At 32.0% G+C, this 20,936-nt stretch overlaps 3 protein-coding genes across 4 annotated transcripts; all 3 read left to right on the top strand.

Annotated features, from left to right (window-relative positions):
* The first annotated feature begins 1,352 nt into the window (after positions 1 to 1,352).
* Positions 1,353 to 3,363, top strand: LOC100791927 (uncharacterized protein At5g39865). Its single transcript, XM_003518385.5, has one exon. It carries the CDS (start codon positions 2,357 to 2,359, stop codon positions 3,260 to 3,262), a length of 906 nt encoding a protein of 301 aa, XP_003518433.1. The 5' UTR covers positions 1,353 to 2,356; the 3' UTR covers positions 3,263 to 3,363.
* A 4,412-nt stretch (positions 3,364 to 7,775) lies between these two features.
* Positions 7,776 to 11,903, top strand: LOC100792450 (probable inactive receptor-like protein kinase At3g56050). Of its 2 annotated transcripts, XM_003518386.4 has the most exons (10): positions 7,776 to 7,932; positions 8,085 to 8,258; positions 8,357 to 8,498; positions 8,807 to 8,878; positions 8,988 to 9,131; positions 9,219 to 9,359; positions 9,512 to 9,924; positions 10,316 to 10,506; positions 10,611 to 10,743; positions 11,053 to 11,903. In XM_003518386.4, the coding sequence occupies exons 2-10, from the start codon at positions 8,144 to 8,146 to the stop codon at positions 11,637 to 11,639; spliced, it is 1,938 nt and encodes a 645-aa protein (XP_003518434.1). In that variant the 5' UTR covers positions 7,776 to 7,932; positions 8,085 to 8,143; the 3' UTR covers positions 11,640 to 11,903. The 2 variants fall into 2 exon arrangements, with proteins under 2 accessions (XP_003518434.1, XP_040864981.1); XM_041009047.1 differs by having other exon boundaries at positions 7,826 to 8,258; positions 8,988 to 9,359.
* Positions 11,904 to 13,927: 2,024 nt separating this feature from the next.
* LOC100802876 (sorting and assembly machinery component 50 homolog) lies at positions 13,928 to 18,389 on the top strand. The gene is made up of 4 exons (XM_003519378.5): positions 13,928 to 14,560; positions 15,118 to 15,603; positions 17,064 to 17,576; positions 18,081 to 18,389. Exons 1-4 carry the CDS (start codon positions 14,045 to 14,047, stop codon positions 18,162 to 18,164), a joined length of 1,599 nt encoding a protein of 532 aa, XP_003519426.1. The 5' UTR covers positions 13,928 to 14,044; the 3' UTR covers positions 18,165 to 18,389.
* Positions 18,390 to 20,936: the final 2,547 nt, after the last annotated feature.

Raw genomic sequence — 20,936 nt, forward strand, 5'->3', positions numbered from 1 at the left:
ATTTTTTTTCACTAGATCGGATGACATGATGTTACTAATATAAGCATCATTGCTAATATTTCTGATATCTGTCCTATTATTTTTAAACCTTGCACTCTCACTTCCCATATTCAATAGAGCTCGCTCACTGTCAAGAGACAATTGATAACTTTTGAGATTGAATTAAATCTAAACTTACATTTACATTCTAACAAGATAGTTAAAATTATTAAAAAAATTAGTTTTTTAAAAAAATTATAATGATAATTAGTTTTTTTTATTGAAACTATAATTAATTTTATATCACTATATAATATTAATTATAAAATTATAACTAATTTTTATAGTTATAGTTATTTCAAATAATTTATTTTTATTTAAAAAACAGTTATAATTATAAAATTAGTTTAAATAATTTTATAGAAATGATTATTCAAATAACTTATTTTTATTCATTTATAATCGGCTAAGTAATTAATTTTAGATAAAATTTATTATATAACTAATTTATTCATAACCGATTATATACGCATATTCTAAAACCAATAACTGATTATATCAAATTATAACTAATCATATAAAACTAATTATAATTATAATACCAACTTATAATCTAATTATTTATTAATTATATCTATAGTTATCTAAATATCCAAAGCATGAGTAACCCTAGAGCATCATTTGTCGTTGGCAAAGTATCTTTTTATATTATTATTTTAACATTATGTTTTTTTATTTTCATTATTATTGTACTGTTTTTATGTAATTTTTTAATGACATTTTATTTTTATTGAAAAATTATAAAAATTATAAAGAAAAATTAATTACTATTTTTTCAAGGAAACGCTGTTTAAATTTTATTAGTGCAAAAACCAGAAAATAATTTTATTTTTTTAAAAAAAAATTACTTAAATTTTGATATATTTTATGTTAGAAAACTTAGAAACAATAAAAATATATATAATAAATATAACAGCATTCTCTACTTTGAAAATATTTTATTCATTTTTACAGTTTTTATTTGGAAGATAATTAGTTACATTAATTTCATTTTTTGATAAATATTTTATTTCCCCCTTTTATAATATTTGTTGTAGAGGCAATTTCTTTTTTTATTTTTTTATATAAAATATTTGAGTATATATTTTTTCTTTTTTGTATTTTATTTTGTAATCTATTATTACAAATTTATAAACTATAATTGATTGCATTTACAGTCAAATATCTTTATGGGTTTGATTATAAATTGATTTGAAAATTAAAGGTTATATATTAACATTTTCTTATATTCTCAAAACTTAAGAATTATATAAAAAATATTAACATCTTTAATTGAGATACACTATCAAATATTCTTTCATCTTATAATTTTTTTTCTTATATTCTGTTTGTATTTATCATGTATTCTGAAATAATATAACATTCTTTCATTTTATATTTTCTAACAACTAAACTCTTCCCTTGTAAAAAAAAAGAAGTAAACTCTTCTTGAATAGCTACATTAGTGCTTATTATTCGGTCTCAAATATATAAAAAAATGTATATATTTTAGTGTTAAATATAAGTAAATTTTAATTAATTTTTCAATATTTAATGAAATCATCTCCAAGATATTATTCACTTAATTGATATTCTATTTCATATGAGTATTTTTTTTTTATTATTGATATCAAGTTTTAATGAAAGATAATTTAGGAAGAAAACTTATTTTCTTTGTGGGATCAACAAAATTAAATGATATCAATTAATTTGATTTTTTTTTTCTTAAAATAGAGACTAAAAAGAGTATTACAGTTTGGATAATGACATTAGTGTTGAGAGTTGGGTCTAACAATGACTAATTTCTGATAAATCAATGTTTGAATCACTATAAAAATAATCCACATTTAATATATAGTGATGCCTAAAAAAAATAAAAAATAATGACATTCGTACATATGTTAACTATAATTTTTTTACAATTATACTAATAAAATTTAAACCTAAAAGGCTAAAACTACTCAAACTCTCCAATCACCCGTTCACTATGGTCCATTCAATGGCAAGGTGTTTTACACTTTTTCCCTTAGAGTTGAGGCAATTTATTTTTCAATTAAAATAACACAATCTATTTCTAACTAAGAAAATAAACCATTATGAAAAATATTCTTCAGTGCACAATAGATCAACCGAAAAAATACAACAACTTTTTTCAAACCTACACACATTATACCTTTTCTGTATCTCTATTTTTATTATTGCATTATTTATATTTTTTTCTTAAAAGAATATTCCTTGTGTAGCAAAAAGATAATAATAAAAAACTTCCAAATAGAAATGATTAAAAAAAGAGAAAAGGAAATAAAAAAAAAACGCACATGCTGCTCTAGGTAGGGTTATGATTAGCTATGATTATGCATCATGGTTGACACTCACCTTGAATAACCCGTTTTCCATTTATAACCCCCACCCCCTTCGTTTCGTTTTCTTTGCGTGCCCATCACCTTCTCCACTCTTCACTACCCTCAAAACCCTTTTCCTCTTACCACTTCTCATGTGGCCACCGTGGCTCAACTCACCGAGCGGGTTCCGCAACACTCCACCGCCCTCACCCTCTCCGTCGTCATCGCCATCGCATTCTCGAACTCGCTCCTTCAGCTTCTCCTGCTCCTCCTTCAAAGATATCCAGAGCCTCTTCCAAGACAACCCCGAATCCGAACCCGCCGCTCCCAAATCTCCGTCTCTCTTCCGCCGCGTCCGGATCTCCACCGCCGTGCTCCGCGCCTGGGGGGCCTCACGCGCCACCGTTCCCGCCGCACTCCCGCCCGGCCTCGACCAAGGCGTCGTCGTCTACTTTACCTCCCTCCGTGTTGTTCGCCGCACATTCGACGACTGCCGCGCCGTCCGATCCATCCTGCGCGGCCTCCGCGTCGCCGTCGACGAGCGCGACGTCTCCATCGACGACCGCTTCCGCGACGAGCTCCACGCCGTCCTCGGCTGCCGCAGCAACCTCGCCCTGCCGCGCGTATTCGTCGGTGGCATCTACGTTGGCGGAGCTGACGACGTCCGCCAGCTCCACGAGAGCGGCGAGCTCCACCGGCTCATCGAACGCCTCCCGCGCTCCAACCAGAACAACGCCTGCGATTCTTGCGGAGGCTTCAGATTCGTAGTGTGCGATGAGTGCAACGGAAGCCACAAAGTCTTCACAGAGAAAAACGGATTTAGAAGCTGTTCTTCTTGCAATGCCAACGGCTTGATTCGTTGCCCTGCATGCTTCTTCGTGCTCCCGCGCCACACCAGATAGCTACCCTACCCCTCAGTTAGTTACAGCTCACAGACAACTCAATGATGAAATTTAATCAATCATATTTATGTTGATAAATAAACACTTCCTCACTTTCATTTCGTTTAGGTTACTACATTACATATATTAATTAATCGTGTAGTCTGAGAATCTTACGGTATGAATAGGTAATGATATTATTAATAATTTTTGTTGTCATTATATGACGTGAGTCGTATTCTATCTTCTTAATGGTCTCGGTCTGAGTTTTATAAATAAAAAAGAAGAATTTTTGTGAATACAAAAATTAATCATCAAATTCAGTGACACTTGGTATATTTAAATATTCTGAATCAATAACATATTAATAAAAAAATTATGTTATTAGGACTTAGGAGTTAGGGTTGATTAGTTGTAATGGCACTTGAACATTAATGATTTTCACATGGAGTAAACCATGTTGGAGTCATGTATGTACTGACAGCACACAATGATCTTTGTGGGAGGTTCCTTTGAAATTATGTTGTCTGGTGTGGTGGGTGATGCTGCCATATTGGGTCGAAACTGTTCCCACCGTTTCGATTCAATTTTTGTTCTTGCTCATATACTCAATAATAATCATTGGGGCAGATCGTGGGAACCCTGTGTAGTTTTGGGTCTGGCTCATTTTCTATTTCCCTGCTTTTCTGGAGTGTTGATTTGATTGCTTGGCCCACTTTTTTTATAGCGCAAATTTCTTGATGCTCAATTCCCATGTCGCTCACGTTAACATGATCCCATCTTGTCTCTTGATTTTGTACCTGTATCTTTTTTAATTGTCGCCTTAAATCAGAATGAAAAAGTGTGTAGGAAGTTATGAACTAGGATGGACAATGTTTATCCAAAAACCTTCTGTACAAGAAGTGTAGATACATCTCTCGTCATCATTTTTTTTTTAACATTTTCAACTGAAAATAACTTAAGAGTAACTGGCTAACAACAATTAATGAATAATTCCACGTTAAGACTTGGCCAATGCCCAATAGAACCCTATCTCTGACAGAGTCTTTACTCTTTAGTATTTTAAAATCTTGTACAGACTATATGGTAGTTTTAAATTCTTTTATTTAATTGAAAATTACCTTATGAATAAAAGTAATTATTTTTCTGTTTACATGCATAAATCATACATAACACTAACAGATTTTTTTTGTCACGATGAAGCGAGGAACCACAAAATCTTGCAATGCAATAGCATATATATGGGAAATTAGCGAGGAACCCTAACTCACAGTGAGTCTTTTTGAGGTTTTAAATTTCAATTCTCTTGGACAACAACTATAAGATTTATTGGACACATAAATAAGGAAACCTAAAAACTAAAAACTATTGAAAAGATAAGGATGAGAATCTTTATAATACATCTCTTTTTAAATTCAATCTCAACTCAATTAATTATCTTTGGGTTTAAATAAGTTTTAAGCCGCCTTACTGTATAAACATGATAGATTACGACAAAAAATAATGTTAGATTAATTATCTATTTGTATATAATCTGAAACAAAATTTACTATTCATAGAAGAATTTTCTCCTTCTGCAAAAATTACATAACAATGTCATTTTACATTAAAAAGGTGTAAATTTCTAAGATAAGGTGCATTTAATGCATAGTGAGAATTGAACTAAGGTTTACATATTTTAAATATAAAATGAAATATTACATTTTACTATATGAAGCTTATTTAAATAAATACATTGAAAGTTATTTTTATTTCAACTCCTAAGATAACAACTTATTTATTATAGTTGGTGACCATTTTTACTATAAATAAAAAAGAAAATTAGTGAGGAGACACATGAAGAGAGTCTTTGAGGAGAGATTGTAAAACAAAATCATTTTATTGAGAGAAAAATATCTTTGTTATCATTTATTGTAACCATTGAATGAGGTATTCAGATTTGTAGAGTGATACACTACTATGTGGTTACAATCTTATAATCATTTTTGTGATAAGAAAATACTTTTGAGACAATTCCGTGGATGTATGCAAGATGTTTCAAATCACGTTAAATTCTTATATTTATTATTATTTTGTCTGATGTAATCTTTGTTATGTTCTCAAGAATGTATGTAATTTTATTTGTGAAAATGTTGATTATGTAATAAAAATATATAAACTCTATTTGCCGTATTAAAAAAACAAAACTTTAAATTGTGCACATTAAAAAAAAATGTTTAACCTATCCAAACGAGCTTTCCTATATAGTTTTTCTTTGATACTTGTTAATTATAGTTTTTAGATAGCTAAAAAAGTCAACTCTAGAGGAAATTTACGCATATATAGGTTCTTTTTCATTCAAAAACTTTTTAAATTAATTTTAAAATATAGATTACATTCCGTAGTTATATATCATCGTCTGTGAACTATAATGATAACTATTTTATATAATAGCCACTTATGCTGAAAGAGTTTATGCAAATCAATGTACATTAATGATGATATGTGGCATTATGAAAATGAAAAGGTCACAATCTATGCATGTAATGAGTAGATCGTATGTCATTGTCAAGAGCGACGTATCTAATTTAACATTTTTAGCGGGTGTCTGGATTCTTTATCTAATGACAACATCCCCCAAGTTCTCATAAAACCATTTCCCCTTTCCATCCCCAAATTAAACTGTCACATCCCCTCTCAAGCATCAAATATTCAATTTAGTGTCTCCCGCTAAACCTAGAAGATCAATCAATTGTCTATACTAAATTAACTATTTCAACAACTTTTCCATAAAAAGATACTATTAAAACTAGTCTCGAAGAAAATGTTTTAAAGTCTAAAATTATTCACGTAACACGTAGATTATTTCCCCCCTTTTTCTTAATATCACAAAATTACAAAGAGAAGGCCGTGTCAGATAGGCTTTTAGCAATTTGAATAAGTAAAATTATCCAGCTTACTTCATAAGCGGGACACAAGTTGTATGCTCGTTCCCCGTGTAATATGTCAGGTTAGAATTATTTGCAAATATACACTTTCTTGCATATAGTATGCCAACAAATTTTGAAGTTTAATTAGTTTAGTGATTAAGAAGAAGGTATAGTAAGATATATTTTTATTTAATTTAAACTTGATAAGCTAATAAAATAGCATTAGAATATAAAGTTATATAATTGCTGATATATATATATATATATATATATTATAGAGTGAGAGACTTTTTTTATAATACTTATATACATATCATGTGTCACCAGGAAATAATAATAATAATTTTTTTAAAAAAAATAAACTTATAAAAATCATTAACAATTTTATTTTGAAAGTTTAAATCTAAAATTTACTAGATTTATAAGACTAAAAACATAGTTTTTTTATTGCAAGGGATTAAAAACAATTAAAACTTAAATTTATAACAAATTATTATATAATAAAGACTTACTAAGCAACTACTTAATAAAACTAAAACTAGCTAGTTTCTCAAATATATTCTCTAAAATATTTGCGTTTGTATTTTTTAATAACAAAAAATATATTAAAAAAAGTACTTGTATTTTTTGTTTATACTTTATAGAGTCGACAGTGCCATCCATAAATTAAAGAGGTCTTTTACCAAGTCTAGGAGAAAGACAGGCATAGACAAGATGCATGCATGTCTTGATAGCATCACCCACTATAACTATAGCTAAGTCAAGTCGTCGGAGAATAAACATAAATAGCACCAAAATTTAACATCTTTTTCTCATATCATCCTTACCAAAACACAGCCATTCATTCATTCGTTGATATCCTTACTGCTGTTTTACTTTTCTTTATATGGCTCGTGTTATTTGTTCAGATTTCAGAGGCGACTCCTCCTGGACTACTTGTGTTGTGCTTGATTAATTATCAAATTAATGTTTTTTTTACTGAATCAAATTAATGTTATCACTTAATTATTTACAGATTAGTATTTATTAATGTGATGAAGAGATATCTTGCTTTTAACATTTGTTAATATAGTATTTAACAAATTAATCATATATCGTTATTTAAATAAACTAGATAGTTTCTGTACCAAATCAAACTAGCTTATAGTTAATTAAATAACACAATTTTGAGATGTGAGAGGAAAATATTTAATTTTTCTTTCATATTTTAATTTTTTTACCTGAAAAAAATATAAAATAGCTGGAACAAAACTTATTTTTATAATATGAAAATACTAAAAAATGAAAACACATACTCAAATATATACTCTAAATTCGTGAAAAAAACATGACAAAAAACTGACATAATTTTCTGTATGAAAAAGTGAATTCATTTAGTCTTTTAATTTTAACAGTAAGAATTCAAAAATATATAATAAGATTTGATGATAAAATGATACTAATAAACAAGTCAATTCCTCGAGTAAACTTGATGGCTTGGAACATGACTGTCAAGAAACTTCAAAACCTGGGTTCGAAATTGACAGACAACAATTGAAAAATGACAATAACGTAATAATAAAAAATAGTTTAATATCTTTAAAGAATTAATAAATAGGATCACAAGTTTATTTATTTTTCCCTAAAATTCACAATAACCTATTAAAAAGGTTATGTAAATATGTTGTTGTCCTTCACTCCTTCCACCGTTACTATTATGACTTGTTAGCTGAGCGACACCGAACGCGCTTTCAAGTCTCTTTGAGTTGGGTCCATTCACCAATCTCTCTTGCAGCCTTGCAGGTGTCACAACATTTCATCTTTAGAACTTAGAACCAGTCCATGCTTTATTGCTTCACCTTAGATATCACACTTTTGCTCCTTCCACTTCATATCTTCAAATTTTCTTTTTAATATGTTTACAACTTCTAACTTTGCTTCCTTGGGCTATTAAGCTCCATCATCCAAGCCAAGGTTTGTTTCTTGCAGAAAAGACGGTTTTCTTGCAGCAAGAATGGCCAAGAACAGGAAACTCACTCGGTTCAAGGATCTTTCTATAGCTTTTCGCTTTGTGGCAGTTTTTTTCTTGCTTCAGAAATTGGGGTTGTGTTGTTCTTTAAATGAAGAAGGTACTTGACTAGTAGTGGTGGAATTTTGAGTTTGTGGAATCTTGTTGTGGCTACTAGGAAGATAGATGCTCAGACATGGTTTGTGTGTGTGTGTGCAGGTAATGCTCTTTTGAAGTTGAGGCAGCGAATAGTGAGTGACCCTTTTGGTGCTTTGTCAAATTGGATAGATGATGAAGTATCTGTTGACCCTTGTAATTGGTTTGGAGTTGAGTGCTCAGATGGAAGAGTTGTTGTGGCCTTGTAAGTGCTAATTCTGTTATCTGTTATTTGTAAGTTGTAACCAATTCTGTGGTATAATTTATGGGCACAATGAAGAGGAATATACATGTTTCTTTTTTAATCTCTCTCTTTATTTGTCTCATCAAATGAGAGAAGGTCCAATTTTTTTTTAAACTATATTTTCTCTTGGCAAAACCTTGCATGCTCAAGTGATCAACACTATCGACAGTGACTATTATCATAATAATTTTTTATAAATCTAATAACTAGTGTTCATATTTTTAAAGTTGAGAGATTTTTAATGAAGAGAAATTTTTTCCTTTGTTCAGGAATTTGAAGGATCTCTGCCTTGGAGGAACTCTGGGGCCTGAGCTTGTGAAACTTGTCAACATAAAATCTATGTAAGTAATTGTTTGTTACTTGGTTGAATTGACTATCGCTGTAGTTCCTATTCTCCATGATTTCTATATTGGCGTTCATTCTAATAATTGGAGGGTGAATATGTTGCAGTATTTTGCGGAATAACTCTTTTTCTGGGATCATCCCTGAAGGATTTGTAGAATTGGAAGAATTGGAGGTTTTGGATTTGGGATACAACTACTTCAGTGGACATCTACCAGCTGATCTTAGGAGTGATATCTCACTAGCAATTCTGTACGATGATGATGATACTCTTAAGACAGTTCAATTTCACTTTTTTTTTTTAATTCTCTTCATGTACTTAGTTTCTTCTTGTTGCAGTTTGCTGGATAACAATGATTTTCTTGTTGGTTTCTCTCCCGAAATAAATGAACTGAGGATGCTTTCTGAATGTCAAGTAGATGAAAATAAGTTAACTAATGCTGCTAAAATGCCAGCTTGTACAAAAAGAGTCACCACATGGTATGTTACTAATTGATTGAAAACAAACTCTTTATGTACTTGTATTTTTTATTCTAAGATGTGCCCATTTCATGCTATTATTATTATAGGCTAATCCTATCCTATTTCCTTTTTCTTGAAAACAAACTTACATAATTTTCTCTTCTTTGAAGGAATATCGATCAAGGTAAAAGTACTCGTGGCCTACTACAACAAAAGGCTAAACCCCGTACTAATCAAGGCCATTTTTATCGTGTGGCTGATCCACCTGTCAAGAGCTCTCCTCCTCCTCCCTCTGCTTCCCCATCAGCCTCAGCAAAACCACCAGGGCCAAAGTTAGCTCCTCATAGGAAAAATGGTTCTGATTCTCCTCCTCCCCACTCTACACCAGGTTCTGGAACATTATCTAAAACTGAAAGCAACTCACCAAAGGTTCATACATTTCCTATTTTGCCCGGAGTCATAGGTGGTGCTGTGTTTCTTATTTTTTCAAGCATTGGCATATATCTTTGTAAAACAAAGGTAGCTAATGTCAGACCTTGGGCCACGGGACTAAGTGGACAGCTTCAGAAGGCATTTGTAACTGGTAAATCTAAGCATTTCTTTTACTCTAAGTTAACAAGAGTAAACCAAGGCTATAAGCAGCATATAATTTTTATCATGCAAGGACCTACATTATTAGTTATAGAGTCTACTAGTTATATTAATAAATAAAATTATTTTTCTCTTCCCAAGAAGGACCATGTCCTTTAATTTAAAAACAGAACATTTAAATCCCATACTGCATACAGGCTTAGGATTCCTGAAAGATGACAAAGAATAGGAACTTATTTAACTTGTTTTCATTGGGTCCTTTGGTCTCATCCAATTGATTTGGCTTTGAATGATTGCATTCCCATGTCTTTGAGCTATATTTCTCATGCTTACATGTATGTTTTCTGCCTATGTACATGCATGACAGAGTCTTACATTTTCAGGTGCGCAAAAGCTAAGGAGATCAGATCTTGAAGCAGCATGTGAAGATTTTAGTAATGTAATTGGTACTTCACCCATCGGTACACTGTACAAAGGAACTTTGTCTAGTGGCGTTGAAATAGCTGTAGCTTTTGTTCCGGTAACATCATCCAGGAATTGGTCAAAGACTTTAGAAGCTCAATTTAGAAGCAAGGTACACCAATTATTATAACAGAAAAAACCCAGCAAATTTAACTGTAGAATTGCAATTCAGGAAATTTAATTATAACTAACTTCTTAACCATACCATGGCTTCAGATAGATACATTGTCGAAAGTGAACCACAAGAATTTTGTCAATCTTATTGGATACTGTGAAGAAGAGGATCCTTTCACCAGAGTGTTGGTTTTTGAATATGCCCCAAACGGAACACTATTTGAGCATTTACACAGTAAGTACTGTATCATTTTAGAGTAATTACTGCACTAAGGAGAAAGGCTAACAACACACTCTTTCTAGCATATGGTCAATTATTAGCTGAAATTTATTGAAAATTGCAAAATTTTGTAAGTTTCACTCCTTATATATTGAAACTCGCTCATAATTTTGTAATTTTCAATGTGAAATTGCCATTACAATATATTTGAAATTATACTATGTTTCCTTTTCTCTTTGGAAGCAAGAATGCTTTCCAATTATTATCCCTGTTATGTTTGAGTTGGTAAATAGCTGATGTATTTGATCTTGTTGTGAATTCCAGTAAAAGAGGCTGAGCACTTGGATTGGGGAACAAGACTTAGAGTTGCAACGGGTATGGCTTATTGCCTGCAACATATGCACCAGTTGGACCCTCCTATGACCCTTATCAAGCTGAATTCTTCAGCCGTTTACCTCACCAATGACTACGCTGCCAAGCTTTCAGATTTAAGTTTCTCCAATGACATAACCTCAGCTGAGGCAAGAGCCATTGACATGCCAATAGCAACTCCAGAAAGTAATGTTTATAGCTTTGGTGTTCTACTATTTGAAATGGTCACGGGTCGTCTTCCTTATTCAGTGGAACATAGGGACTCACTTGAAAACTGGGCATCACACTATTTAGAAGGGGACCAGCCCCTCATAGAAATGGTGGATCCAATTCTAGTGTCTTACCAAGAGGATCAGCTGGAACAAGTTGCTGCATTGATTACATCTTGTGTCCACCCTGATCCACAGCAGAGACCAACAATGAAAGATGTGAGTGAGAGACTCAGAGAGATAACAAAAATAACACCTGAATCAGCAGTTCCAAAACTTTCTCCTCTTTGGTGGGCAGAACTTGAGATTGCTTCTGCAGAAGCACGCTGAAACAAGTGAAGCAGATTATGATTATTGAGTCTGAGAGCTTTTAGCTTTTTGATCCTTTTTTCCCTTAGGTGAAGTCATAAAAAAGTTTTTACTTAAAGTATCTGTTGTTGTAGAACATGGTCACAAATGACGAGTGAGAGACCAAGAAAGTGTGCTGAAGTTCTTTTGGGTGCTTTTTTTTAATTGTAGCTTACGGAAATGCACCTCGAAAAATAGCGTTTGTATATTACTTAATTTCAAGTCAGTATATGTGGTTAATCATGATATTTCGTACTCGTCTCTCATTCCATTCAAATGTATCGAACAATAGTAGTTTAATAATCTTAATCCTGCTCGCGTGCGTTGATCAAACTATCAAGTGTTAACGAGAGTGAGAGGCTTTCTCTTGCATTTGTTGAAAGCATTCTTTTCGCAACAGAGGGTAAGGGTTACAGTGTGGGAGATCAAATTCTCCTAGAGTGACAGCCAATTATGAAATTAGAACCCAACATACCTATTTTATTAATTACTGATTATGTTTCACAACATATTTCAGTAAAACAAAATTTTATCAATTAAAAATCTCATTTGACTGTTAAATAAATAAACTTTTTTTTAGTAGTTTATGAGTAATTTTTAATATTTTTTAAGACGTTAATTTCTAATTTATAGTTTTTTTTATATATTTTCTTATATTTATATCTTTAATATATTTATTAAATTTCATACTTATTCTTTTTAAATAAATTATTGTTTTATTATTTTCATTTATTTTATATTTTCAGTTATTTTAACCGTTAATCTTTTCATAAATTTATAATTTAGTAAACTATCTTAAACCCTAATTTAATGCAACATAACCCTTGTATCTGTCTTTGGTTTCCTCTTTCATCATTCAAAGATTTAGATCATGTTGAAAAACAGAGAATTTAATATAGATCTTAATTGATATAAAAATTCATTTCATGCATCTTACTGTATTCAATATGCTATCTATTTATCTCTTTCTCTGTATAACTTGAATAAATATTATTTAATATACCATAGATTTTAAAATTCTTATATGACAATCACTAATTAATATGCATGTTCTTAAAATATCTTATTTTCGTCCTATTTGCAATAATAATAATAATAATAATAATGTATCATTTTGTTTTATTCCAATTTATTCTACTTTATTCATACACTAAACACTACTAAAATATTAAGTTAAATTATGTCTTATAACAAAAACAAATTAATTAACTTGATATTAAATATCTTCATCTTATTTATGGGCAAATTAATTCTTAAAAAGATATGATATGACACGAGTTTAATTTATGTTGTGGACGTACTCAAAGTATAAAGAATAATGTTATTCACACATTAAAATTTTGAAATAATTTTTGTACATTCATCTTTTCTTTTTACTTCTTTGCATTGCATAACTTAATTTATCATACACAATCTTTTTCTGATATTTCTTTCCTTTATGTAAAATTTTTTGGTTGCAAAATTTGATATGTAAATAACATTACTCAAATATAAATATTACTGACTGTTTGACACAATATTGAGACTCAAATTTTAAAATGTCACACCAAATAACACCTTTTTCTGCTAATAAAATTTAGAAATTCATTAACCAAAAGCTGTTTTTAACATCACCAAGGTAGGATGCTCTACAAGCCAAGCTAAACCTTTAGAACTATGCTTTGACATTTTGCAAGACTATGGGCACAAATTCTTATTAATAATAATAATGTATCATTTTGTTTTATTCCAATTTAGAAATCATGAAACTAGTATTTTGCCAAAATAATATGTCCACAAATTGTTCCTAATTCGGATTTGTCATCCACATTTCTGTTCAGAACTTGCACAACTAATTCATGCAGTTACTCTCGAGTCTCGATGGCAACGAAGTTTCATTGGTGGTAAGCAGCAAATTTCATACTTCCAGCACAAGTCAGGCCTCAAGGTAGCATCACTGAACAGTGGTTGTACCAAAGAGGGATGGATGCATATGCATATTTTAAGAATTTTCCCTCATGATTCCTAACAATTAGGCCAATGCCACTTTTACATGTTCAAGGAAAGAAACAATCTAGTCACGTTGTTGTTTCGATTTTCCCTCCCCGAGCTTGGATTCTGTTGTTTGGGGGGTGAGCTTGCTTCTATCCAGCATCTGAAGAAGGATTCAGCAGCAATTAAAATTTCATTTCAACACTTTTCTATTGGCTTAATTAATTACTAGTACATAAAGTACTTGTTTTTTTGGGTACAAAATTAATTATTAGAGTATTAGACATCTCAGGAGAAATAGACAGTGTAAATGTGTAATTGACCCTTGTTGAAAAAACAATATATAAAAAGGTTACCATTCACAAGGAGGTCAATTGAATTACTCACACACTCAATCTTTGCTTTCTTGTCCAACAATGTCAAACACTGAAGAAGAAGAAGAAGCAACTCCTTCGAACCCTAACAATCACAGTCAACACTCCACCAACAACGATGTGGAACCTCGTGACGACGAAGACATCGAAGAAGACGACGACGACGTCGTTCAGGAACCGAATCGCGGAATTCCCCAATCCGCAGCGTCCAAGTTGCGGGAGCAGCGTTTCAAGGTGGAAAGCCTATCGCGGCGCTTGTCGTCGGAGCTGGTTCCGATCCGAGTCCACGACGTTGTCATAAACGGCAACACGAAGACGAAGGATTGGGTGATTGAAGCGGAGCTGAAAGACATCGAGAACGCCACCAGCATGCAGGAGCTTATGCAAGCCTCGCAAATCGCCGTTGCCAGGCTTCAGGGCCTCGAAATCTTCGATTCCTGCAAGGTTCGCCTCGAGGCTGGACCCCGAGAGCTTCCAAACACTGCCAATGTCATCGTCGACGTTGTCGAAACCGATAACAAAGTTTCCGGCGAATTCGGCGTTTATACCAAACCCTCGGTACACTTTCTCTTCCTCAGATTGATAATACATGTTACTGTGATTTAAGGCATTGCATTTTATAGAAACACATGCAAATATATGAGCGTAGCAACTATCAAGTGAGAAGTGAGAAAATTAACTCTGCTTATTCAATCTTACAAAGATACTCAAGCTTAGATTTAAGTTAAATTAACCTTGACCGTCTATGGAAGATTGAATGGTCACGCTATCACGCTTCCTATGTATACATCACTTCATCATAATATTTTGGACAAAACTTGTATGCACTACCTTAAGCGTTGTTTGTATTGTTTGCCCATCATAATTGAAGTTTCATCCTGGTGTTCTCCCATTAGAATTAGAGTTTCATCTCGGTAAGTTGGATAATCCTTTAATGCAAACCTTTATTATACGGATTACTGAGGTGAAACTCCAATTCTTATTGGAGAACACAAATAGCACCTATGGAACTATATCTAAGTTCTGTCCTAAGATTTTACATGTTAGGTTTAAGGTGTCAAAAAGGGCAAAAGAATCTAATTTTTTATTTTTGTGAAATTGTGTGATGTTTGTAGACTAGTTCTTGGACTGCTGAAGGTGCTCTTAAGTATAAGAATTTGTTGGGTTATGGTGATCTATGGGATGCTTCTTTGGCCTATGGTGCCAACCAAGCAACCGAGGTGAGTGTAGGGGTGTATGCCCCTCGAGTTAAAGGATTTTTGACTCCTATTGTAACACGAATATCCATGCTTTCCCAAGATTGGCAAGAGTCTTCCTCATACAAAGAGCGGTTGTTGGGTGCATCTCTTGGCTTAATCTCAACAAAGCACCATGACTTAGCATACACTCTTGGATGGCGTACCTTAACAGATCCTTCACAGATGTCATCCAGGTCTATAAGGAGGCAGCTTGGGCATGGTTTAGTGTCATCTTTGAAGTATACTTTTAAAATTGATAGGAGAAATTCTCCTATTAGGCCAACTAAAGGATATGCTTTTCTTTCCACCACTCATGTTGGTGGCCTTACACCGGATCCCAGGAGCTTGCGGTTTCTACGTCAGGTGTGATTAAATCCTTTTATTTTCCTCCAATTAATGTTACTTTACAAATTTATGTGCAATGCATGAAGCATATTAACACATAGGTTAAATGATTTTGGTGTAAGAATTATTGAAATAATCTTGGGAGTGGTTAGAATTTCCAAATCGGTGTGATCAGAAATTTTAAAATGATTTGATTAAACTAAAAAGCAGAAAATTATGGTTAAAACTTTGGATTTATCTATTTTTTATGGAAGGAGTTCATCTTCTTTGTCAAAGAAGTTCTCTTCCCTTAGAAGAGAAATCCAGCGTGCATTTGGAAAAGCACTACAATTTCTTTTTCTTTCTTTCATTTTTTTTTAAAATCTATTTAGTTCATATTTTTGTTGTTTGGGGGTGATATTTGCTATGTCAATGATGCCATATAATGAATGAATTTTAGTTAAAAAATTCCCTTGTTCCCATTTCTAGTGTTTCCTTGATGATGATAACAAGTGCAACTTTCATCTGCCATATATTTTTATTTTTCATATAGTTGAATCTTATTGATTAGATCTAGCTGCTATTATAATTAATTGAGACCTTGGAATAAAATTATTGAAAATAGAAATAAGAGATATAGAAATAAATAATCAAACTACCCCAAAATAGATTTAATGTCATGTGTTACTGACCAATGACCATCAATATAACTAGATTTAAAGGACTGTTTCTTCTTTCCTTCCACTTGTTTTCCTGGGAGTTAGTTCATAGTAAATTGAGTTTTTACTATTTATTTCTTTTTTTCTTTATGTTTTGCTGCTTTTTAATATCTGACCAGTGGAAGGAAGATATTTCAAGAATTTTGTGTGGTCTCCATTGTGTATGGAAAGGGAATCAGATACTAGATGCTATATGCATGGCTTGCTCATTAATTTTTTCTTGGTAAATTGCTCAGGATGCTTTTGGTTATAGTAATTGTTGGGGATGAGACTGCCTTTAAGGCATGAATGATGAACCTTTGTCATAGTAACATATAGATACATATAATTTGTTGTAGAAAACAATGAGTAAACCTCCATTTTTGTCCTCACAATTGTAAAGCAATGTCATAGTAGTCCCTAGATTTAACTCTAGAACATAAGACTCCAAAATTGAATTCCATTAGTTATCCACTAATTCCGTTAACCAACATCTGATGTGGCATGTTATTTGCCATTTTGGCAGTTGCATCATGTGTTGGCTAACGGAGTTAGTGGATGACTAACAACAACAACTAACTTGAGTAATGGAATTCAATTTCTGGGACTTATTTGCCAGAAAGTGAAAACCTGGTACTGTTACGACAGTGTTTTACAATTTTGGGGATGAAAATGGTGATCTGCTTAAAAAAAAATTGTTGTAAAAAACTTGTCTACATTTTAATATTTCTTTTCTTTGCTCTGTTTTTCAAAGTATTTTTTCTTCAGCAACTCTGTTAACTCTGCTAAGTTCTAATGCAGGAGTTTGATGTTCGCTTTGCTGTCCCTTTTGGGTTTTACAATACAGCACTAAACCTTGGGATATCTGCTGGTGCTGTTTTTCCATGGGGGCATGGATTCAGAACCAAGTCTTCTCCCCTTCCAGAAAGGTTTTATTTGGGTGGTGATTTTTCTCCAGTTTGCACCCTAGGAGGACCAACAACATTATGGGGATTTAAAACTAGAGGATTAGGTCCTACTGAACCTCGGAGGCAAAATAGAGATGGGTCTAATGATGACAATGTTGATTCCTCTGGATGGGACTTCGTTGGTGGAGATCTTGCTGTTACTGCTTTTGCAGATCTCTCTTTCGATCTTCCAATTAGGTGGTTGAGAGAACATGGAATCCATGGGCATGTTTTTGCTGGTTCGGGGAATGCTGCTAAATTAACTCAGAATGAATATAAGCACTTCTCTCCTCGGAAGTTCTTAGAATCCTTTCGAATGTCAGTGGGATGTGGAGTTGTTATTCCTACTAGACTCTTCCGCCTAGAGGTCAGCATCTGTTTTAATTTCTTTATATTTAATTAAAAAGAAGCTCAAACTAGCCAAAAGTTGGGAGATTGGGTGGAGTTAGAAGTGAAATGTCAATGATGAAGACAAAATATGTTGGATATTGGGGTAACCTTGTTATATTTGGACATTAAAGAGTATGAAGAGAAGAGAACTATATAATTTTTTAATCCTGAAATCTTTTTGCTTGCATAATTTTCCTCTTTATTTGTCTTTTCCCTCATTTAAACTGAGCACTTGTTACTTATGATGTCTGCACTATCTGATATAAATTGGTATTTGAATTTAGCAAGGTAATTTAGGTGAACAATGAACAATCACAATCTGTTGAATTGATAGGTTAGCATTTTATCAGGATTAGTAAATCTATTTTTAGTTGTACGTAGTACCAATCTCCTGCTCTCCACCATGCCTTTCTTAATTTGCTATTTATGTGTTATATCAAAACTTCCTTTGACTTATTCACCAACATATTTCTTGTTTCAGGGTAACTACTTTTACATACTCAGAAAGGATGAACATGATCGTGGGAAGACTGGATTTAGGTTTAGCTTCTCAGCTCCATCATAGCAGCTGTGTTTTCTTCCATTTTTTTCATGTAGTTCTTCAAGCATTAAATATTTTTTGCTATCTATCATGGCACGGTATTTTCATTTTCTTACCATAATCCAGACAAAATAAGAGAGGGCATTCATTCATAACATATCAGCAGATTTTGACACAATAGTTGTACTAAATTCAAAAAATAATGTACTCATGTACTGCAATTTTAGAAGCATTGCAACTGAGAATTAATTACTTTTTCCGTCCTACTTGGATTGTGAAGTGTACACCACCCTTTTTTGTTGGTTGAGAGGTCACCATGTGAGTTGTTAAAAGTATAATGTATATCTCACTCCCTTTCTTCTTTTTTCTATATAATTAAGTTATAACTTCTCATAGTGAGTTGACTTCAACCTTCGCAGTACTCAAGGTACGAACAACATATAATGATATCAAGTGCCAAAAATAACTACAGTATACCCAAATAAAACGGGCCAACCCGTAGTTCGATAAAGTAGCAATTAATTTAGCATTGGAGTGAAAGCATCTGAAGACCTAAATAGATGAGTGAATGCATGGAAATGCAAAAACTTTGAAACGAACCGATATAGTGTCTGATTTGTTTCATGACGAGTTCTAAGGTGCGAAGGTTTTTTTTGCACCTTAAAAAAAGTTTTTTCACACCATTCGATCTTTTTAGTTTTCAAGTGAAAGGTTCAGATTTTTTTTATTATTTATTTTTTTTTTGTTTTCTAGATTTGTCCTTTCCCTTTCCCTCTCACTCTCACTCCAACTCTTGCAACTTTCATCGATGGTGAACACCATACGCTATCGATGCCAACACCTCCACTGTTCCAAACACACTATGGTTTCGTTCTTCGTCAACAATCACATATTTTCAAATCTTGAACGCAAGTTACAGAATTGATAAATGAAAAAACCATTGGCAACATTGCAACGATAACTCCAAACCTAGATCGCGGCATTCGTCGATTTCGAAGAAAGGTCACATTGCCAATAGAGGGAATAGTAGCTAGTCTTAAACCCAGATTGCACAAATCAAACTCCAAATCTAACAAAATCAAGCGTAGATCTAACAAAATCAAGTTGGGATCTAACAAAACAAAAATCAATAGATCTAGTGTCGATTCGACAACCTTGTGCTTGAAGAAGTTGTCGTTGTCGTACACTTCACGGTCTTCCATTGTCGCAACAGATCTAGCGTCTTTGCATTCTAAAAATCCAAGCATGCAGCCCGTTCTCATAAACCCAAACGACATGACCTTTTTCAGAGCAACAACAAACAGTGATCGTGGTCGAAGAGGAAAGAATGGCAATAACCAAGAATTGATGATGGTCAACGGTGATGTCGTCCGTTATCAGAGAAGAAAATGGAGAGGTTGGGTCTTTGAGGGGGAAGAGAGGTAGTGAGAGAACTAGAGGACAAAATTGGAAAAAGGGGAAACAAAACAAAAAAAAAAATGAAAGAAGAATTTTTTGAGTCGTAGATCTCAAGTAAGAAAAATCCAACACTATGAATTAACTTTTGTACCATGCGAAAAAATATTTTAATTTCGCAGAATAGAATCCTTCATGTTTCACTCACTATCATTCGTAAATTCACATCAAGAGAGAAATATACCAAATATCATAGTGAGAGAATAAAAAAATTGAAAATCTCACTCTCCAATTTATTTAATAGAAAACTTAATGAAAATACTTTAAAAGTCAACGTGAAAAATAGAAATAAAAGTAACTTTAATAAATTTTCAAAAAATAAACGGAGTGTTAATAATACATTCTTTAATTATTTTTTAAAATTTATTAAAAATTATAAAAATCAGAAGAGAGATTCATTAAATATAATGTGTGATTCTCAAAAATTTGTAATTTTAAATAAATTTTAACTAAATAAGAGATTGTGTTTAAAAGAATATTTCTTGATATATCATTTAAATATTATATTGTATAACTTTAAAAATTATAAGTAAAAAACAAACTTTAAATCAGTCTTCTTATTTTTTAATTCATCAATGGGAGTTCCCCTATTTTTTAATTTATTATCGAAGTTTTCTTATTGGTAACTGATAGTTTAGAATGTACGTAATTGCAAAACATAACTTCATTCACCCAAATAATAAATTCTGAAAAAATAGGAAACTGCGATAATAAATTAAAAAATAAAGGAACCGATCTAGTGATGAGATAAATAGGAAGACTCTTTTTACAATTAAGCCTTATTCTTTTTTATCAATGAGATCAAATGCATATTATGATTCCCATTAGGATTTTGTTTTTGAAATCGAAAATTAACTCTTAATTCCTAAGAATGGTACACAATTTTTACCATTTAAAAATTTTATTACTAGGCAACTCGATAGATTTGGTTTCATTAGCTAATTGTTAAAATAGTGTCTAACGTGTGAAATACACATCTAAAAAAAAAGAGAAGATTAAGAATGACTCCTCTAATTTATTAATATTAGGATAAATTAGTTTTTTCCTCTAATTTATTATTTAAGTTAAATTTGATCTTCCAATTTTTTGATTCAATTTAATTATTTTATTTTTAAAATCATTCACTTTGGTCATCTAGTTTTTTTGGTTTAATTTAGTCCTCTAATTTTTAAAATTAATTCATTTTTTTAAAATTTATATTTTATGTTAGTTTAAAACCATTTAGTAAAAATTTTGAATCATCACATAATATAATTTTTTATAATTTAGATTGAATGGTCAAATTGAATCTATTTAAAAAATTAGAAAAATAAATTGAATTAAAAAATTAAAGGATCAAAT

The sequence above is a fragment of the Glycine max genome, chromosome 2 (genome assembly GCF_000004515.6).
Source record: "Glycine max cultivar Williams 82 chromosome 2, Glycine_max_v4.0, whole genome shotgun sequence".
Classification (NCBI taxonomy): domain Eukaryota; kingdom Viridiplantae; phylum Streptophyta; class Magnoliopsida; order Fabales; family Fabaceae; genus Glycine; species Glycine max.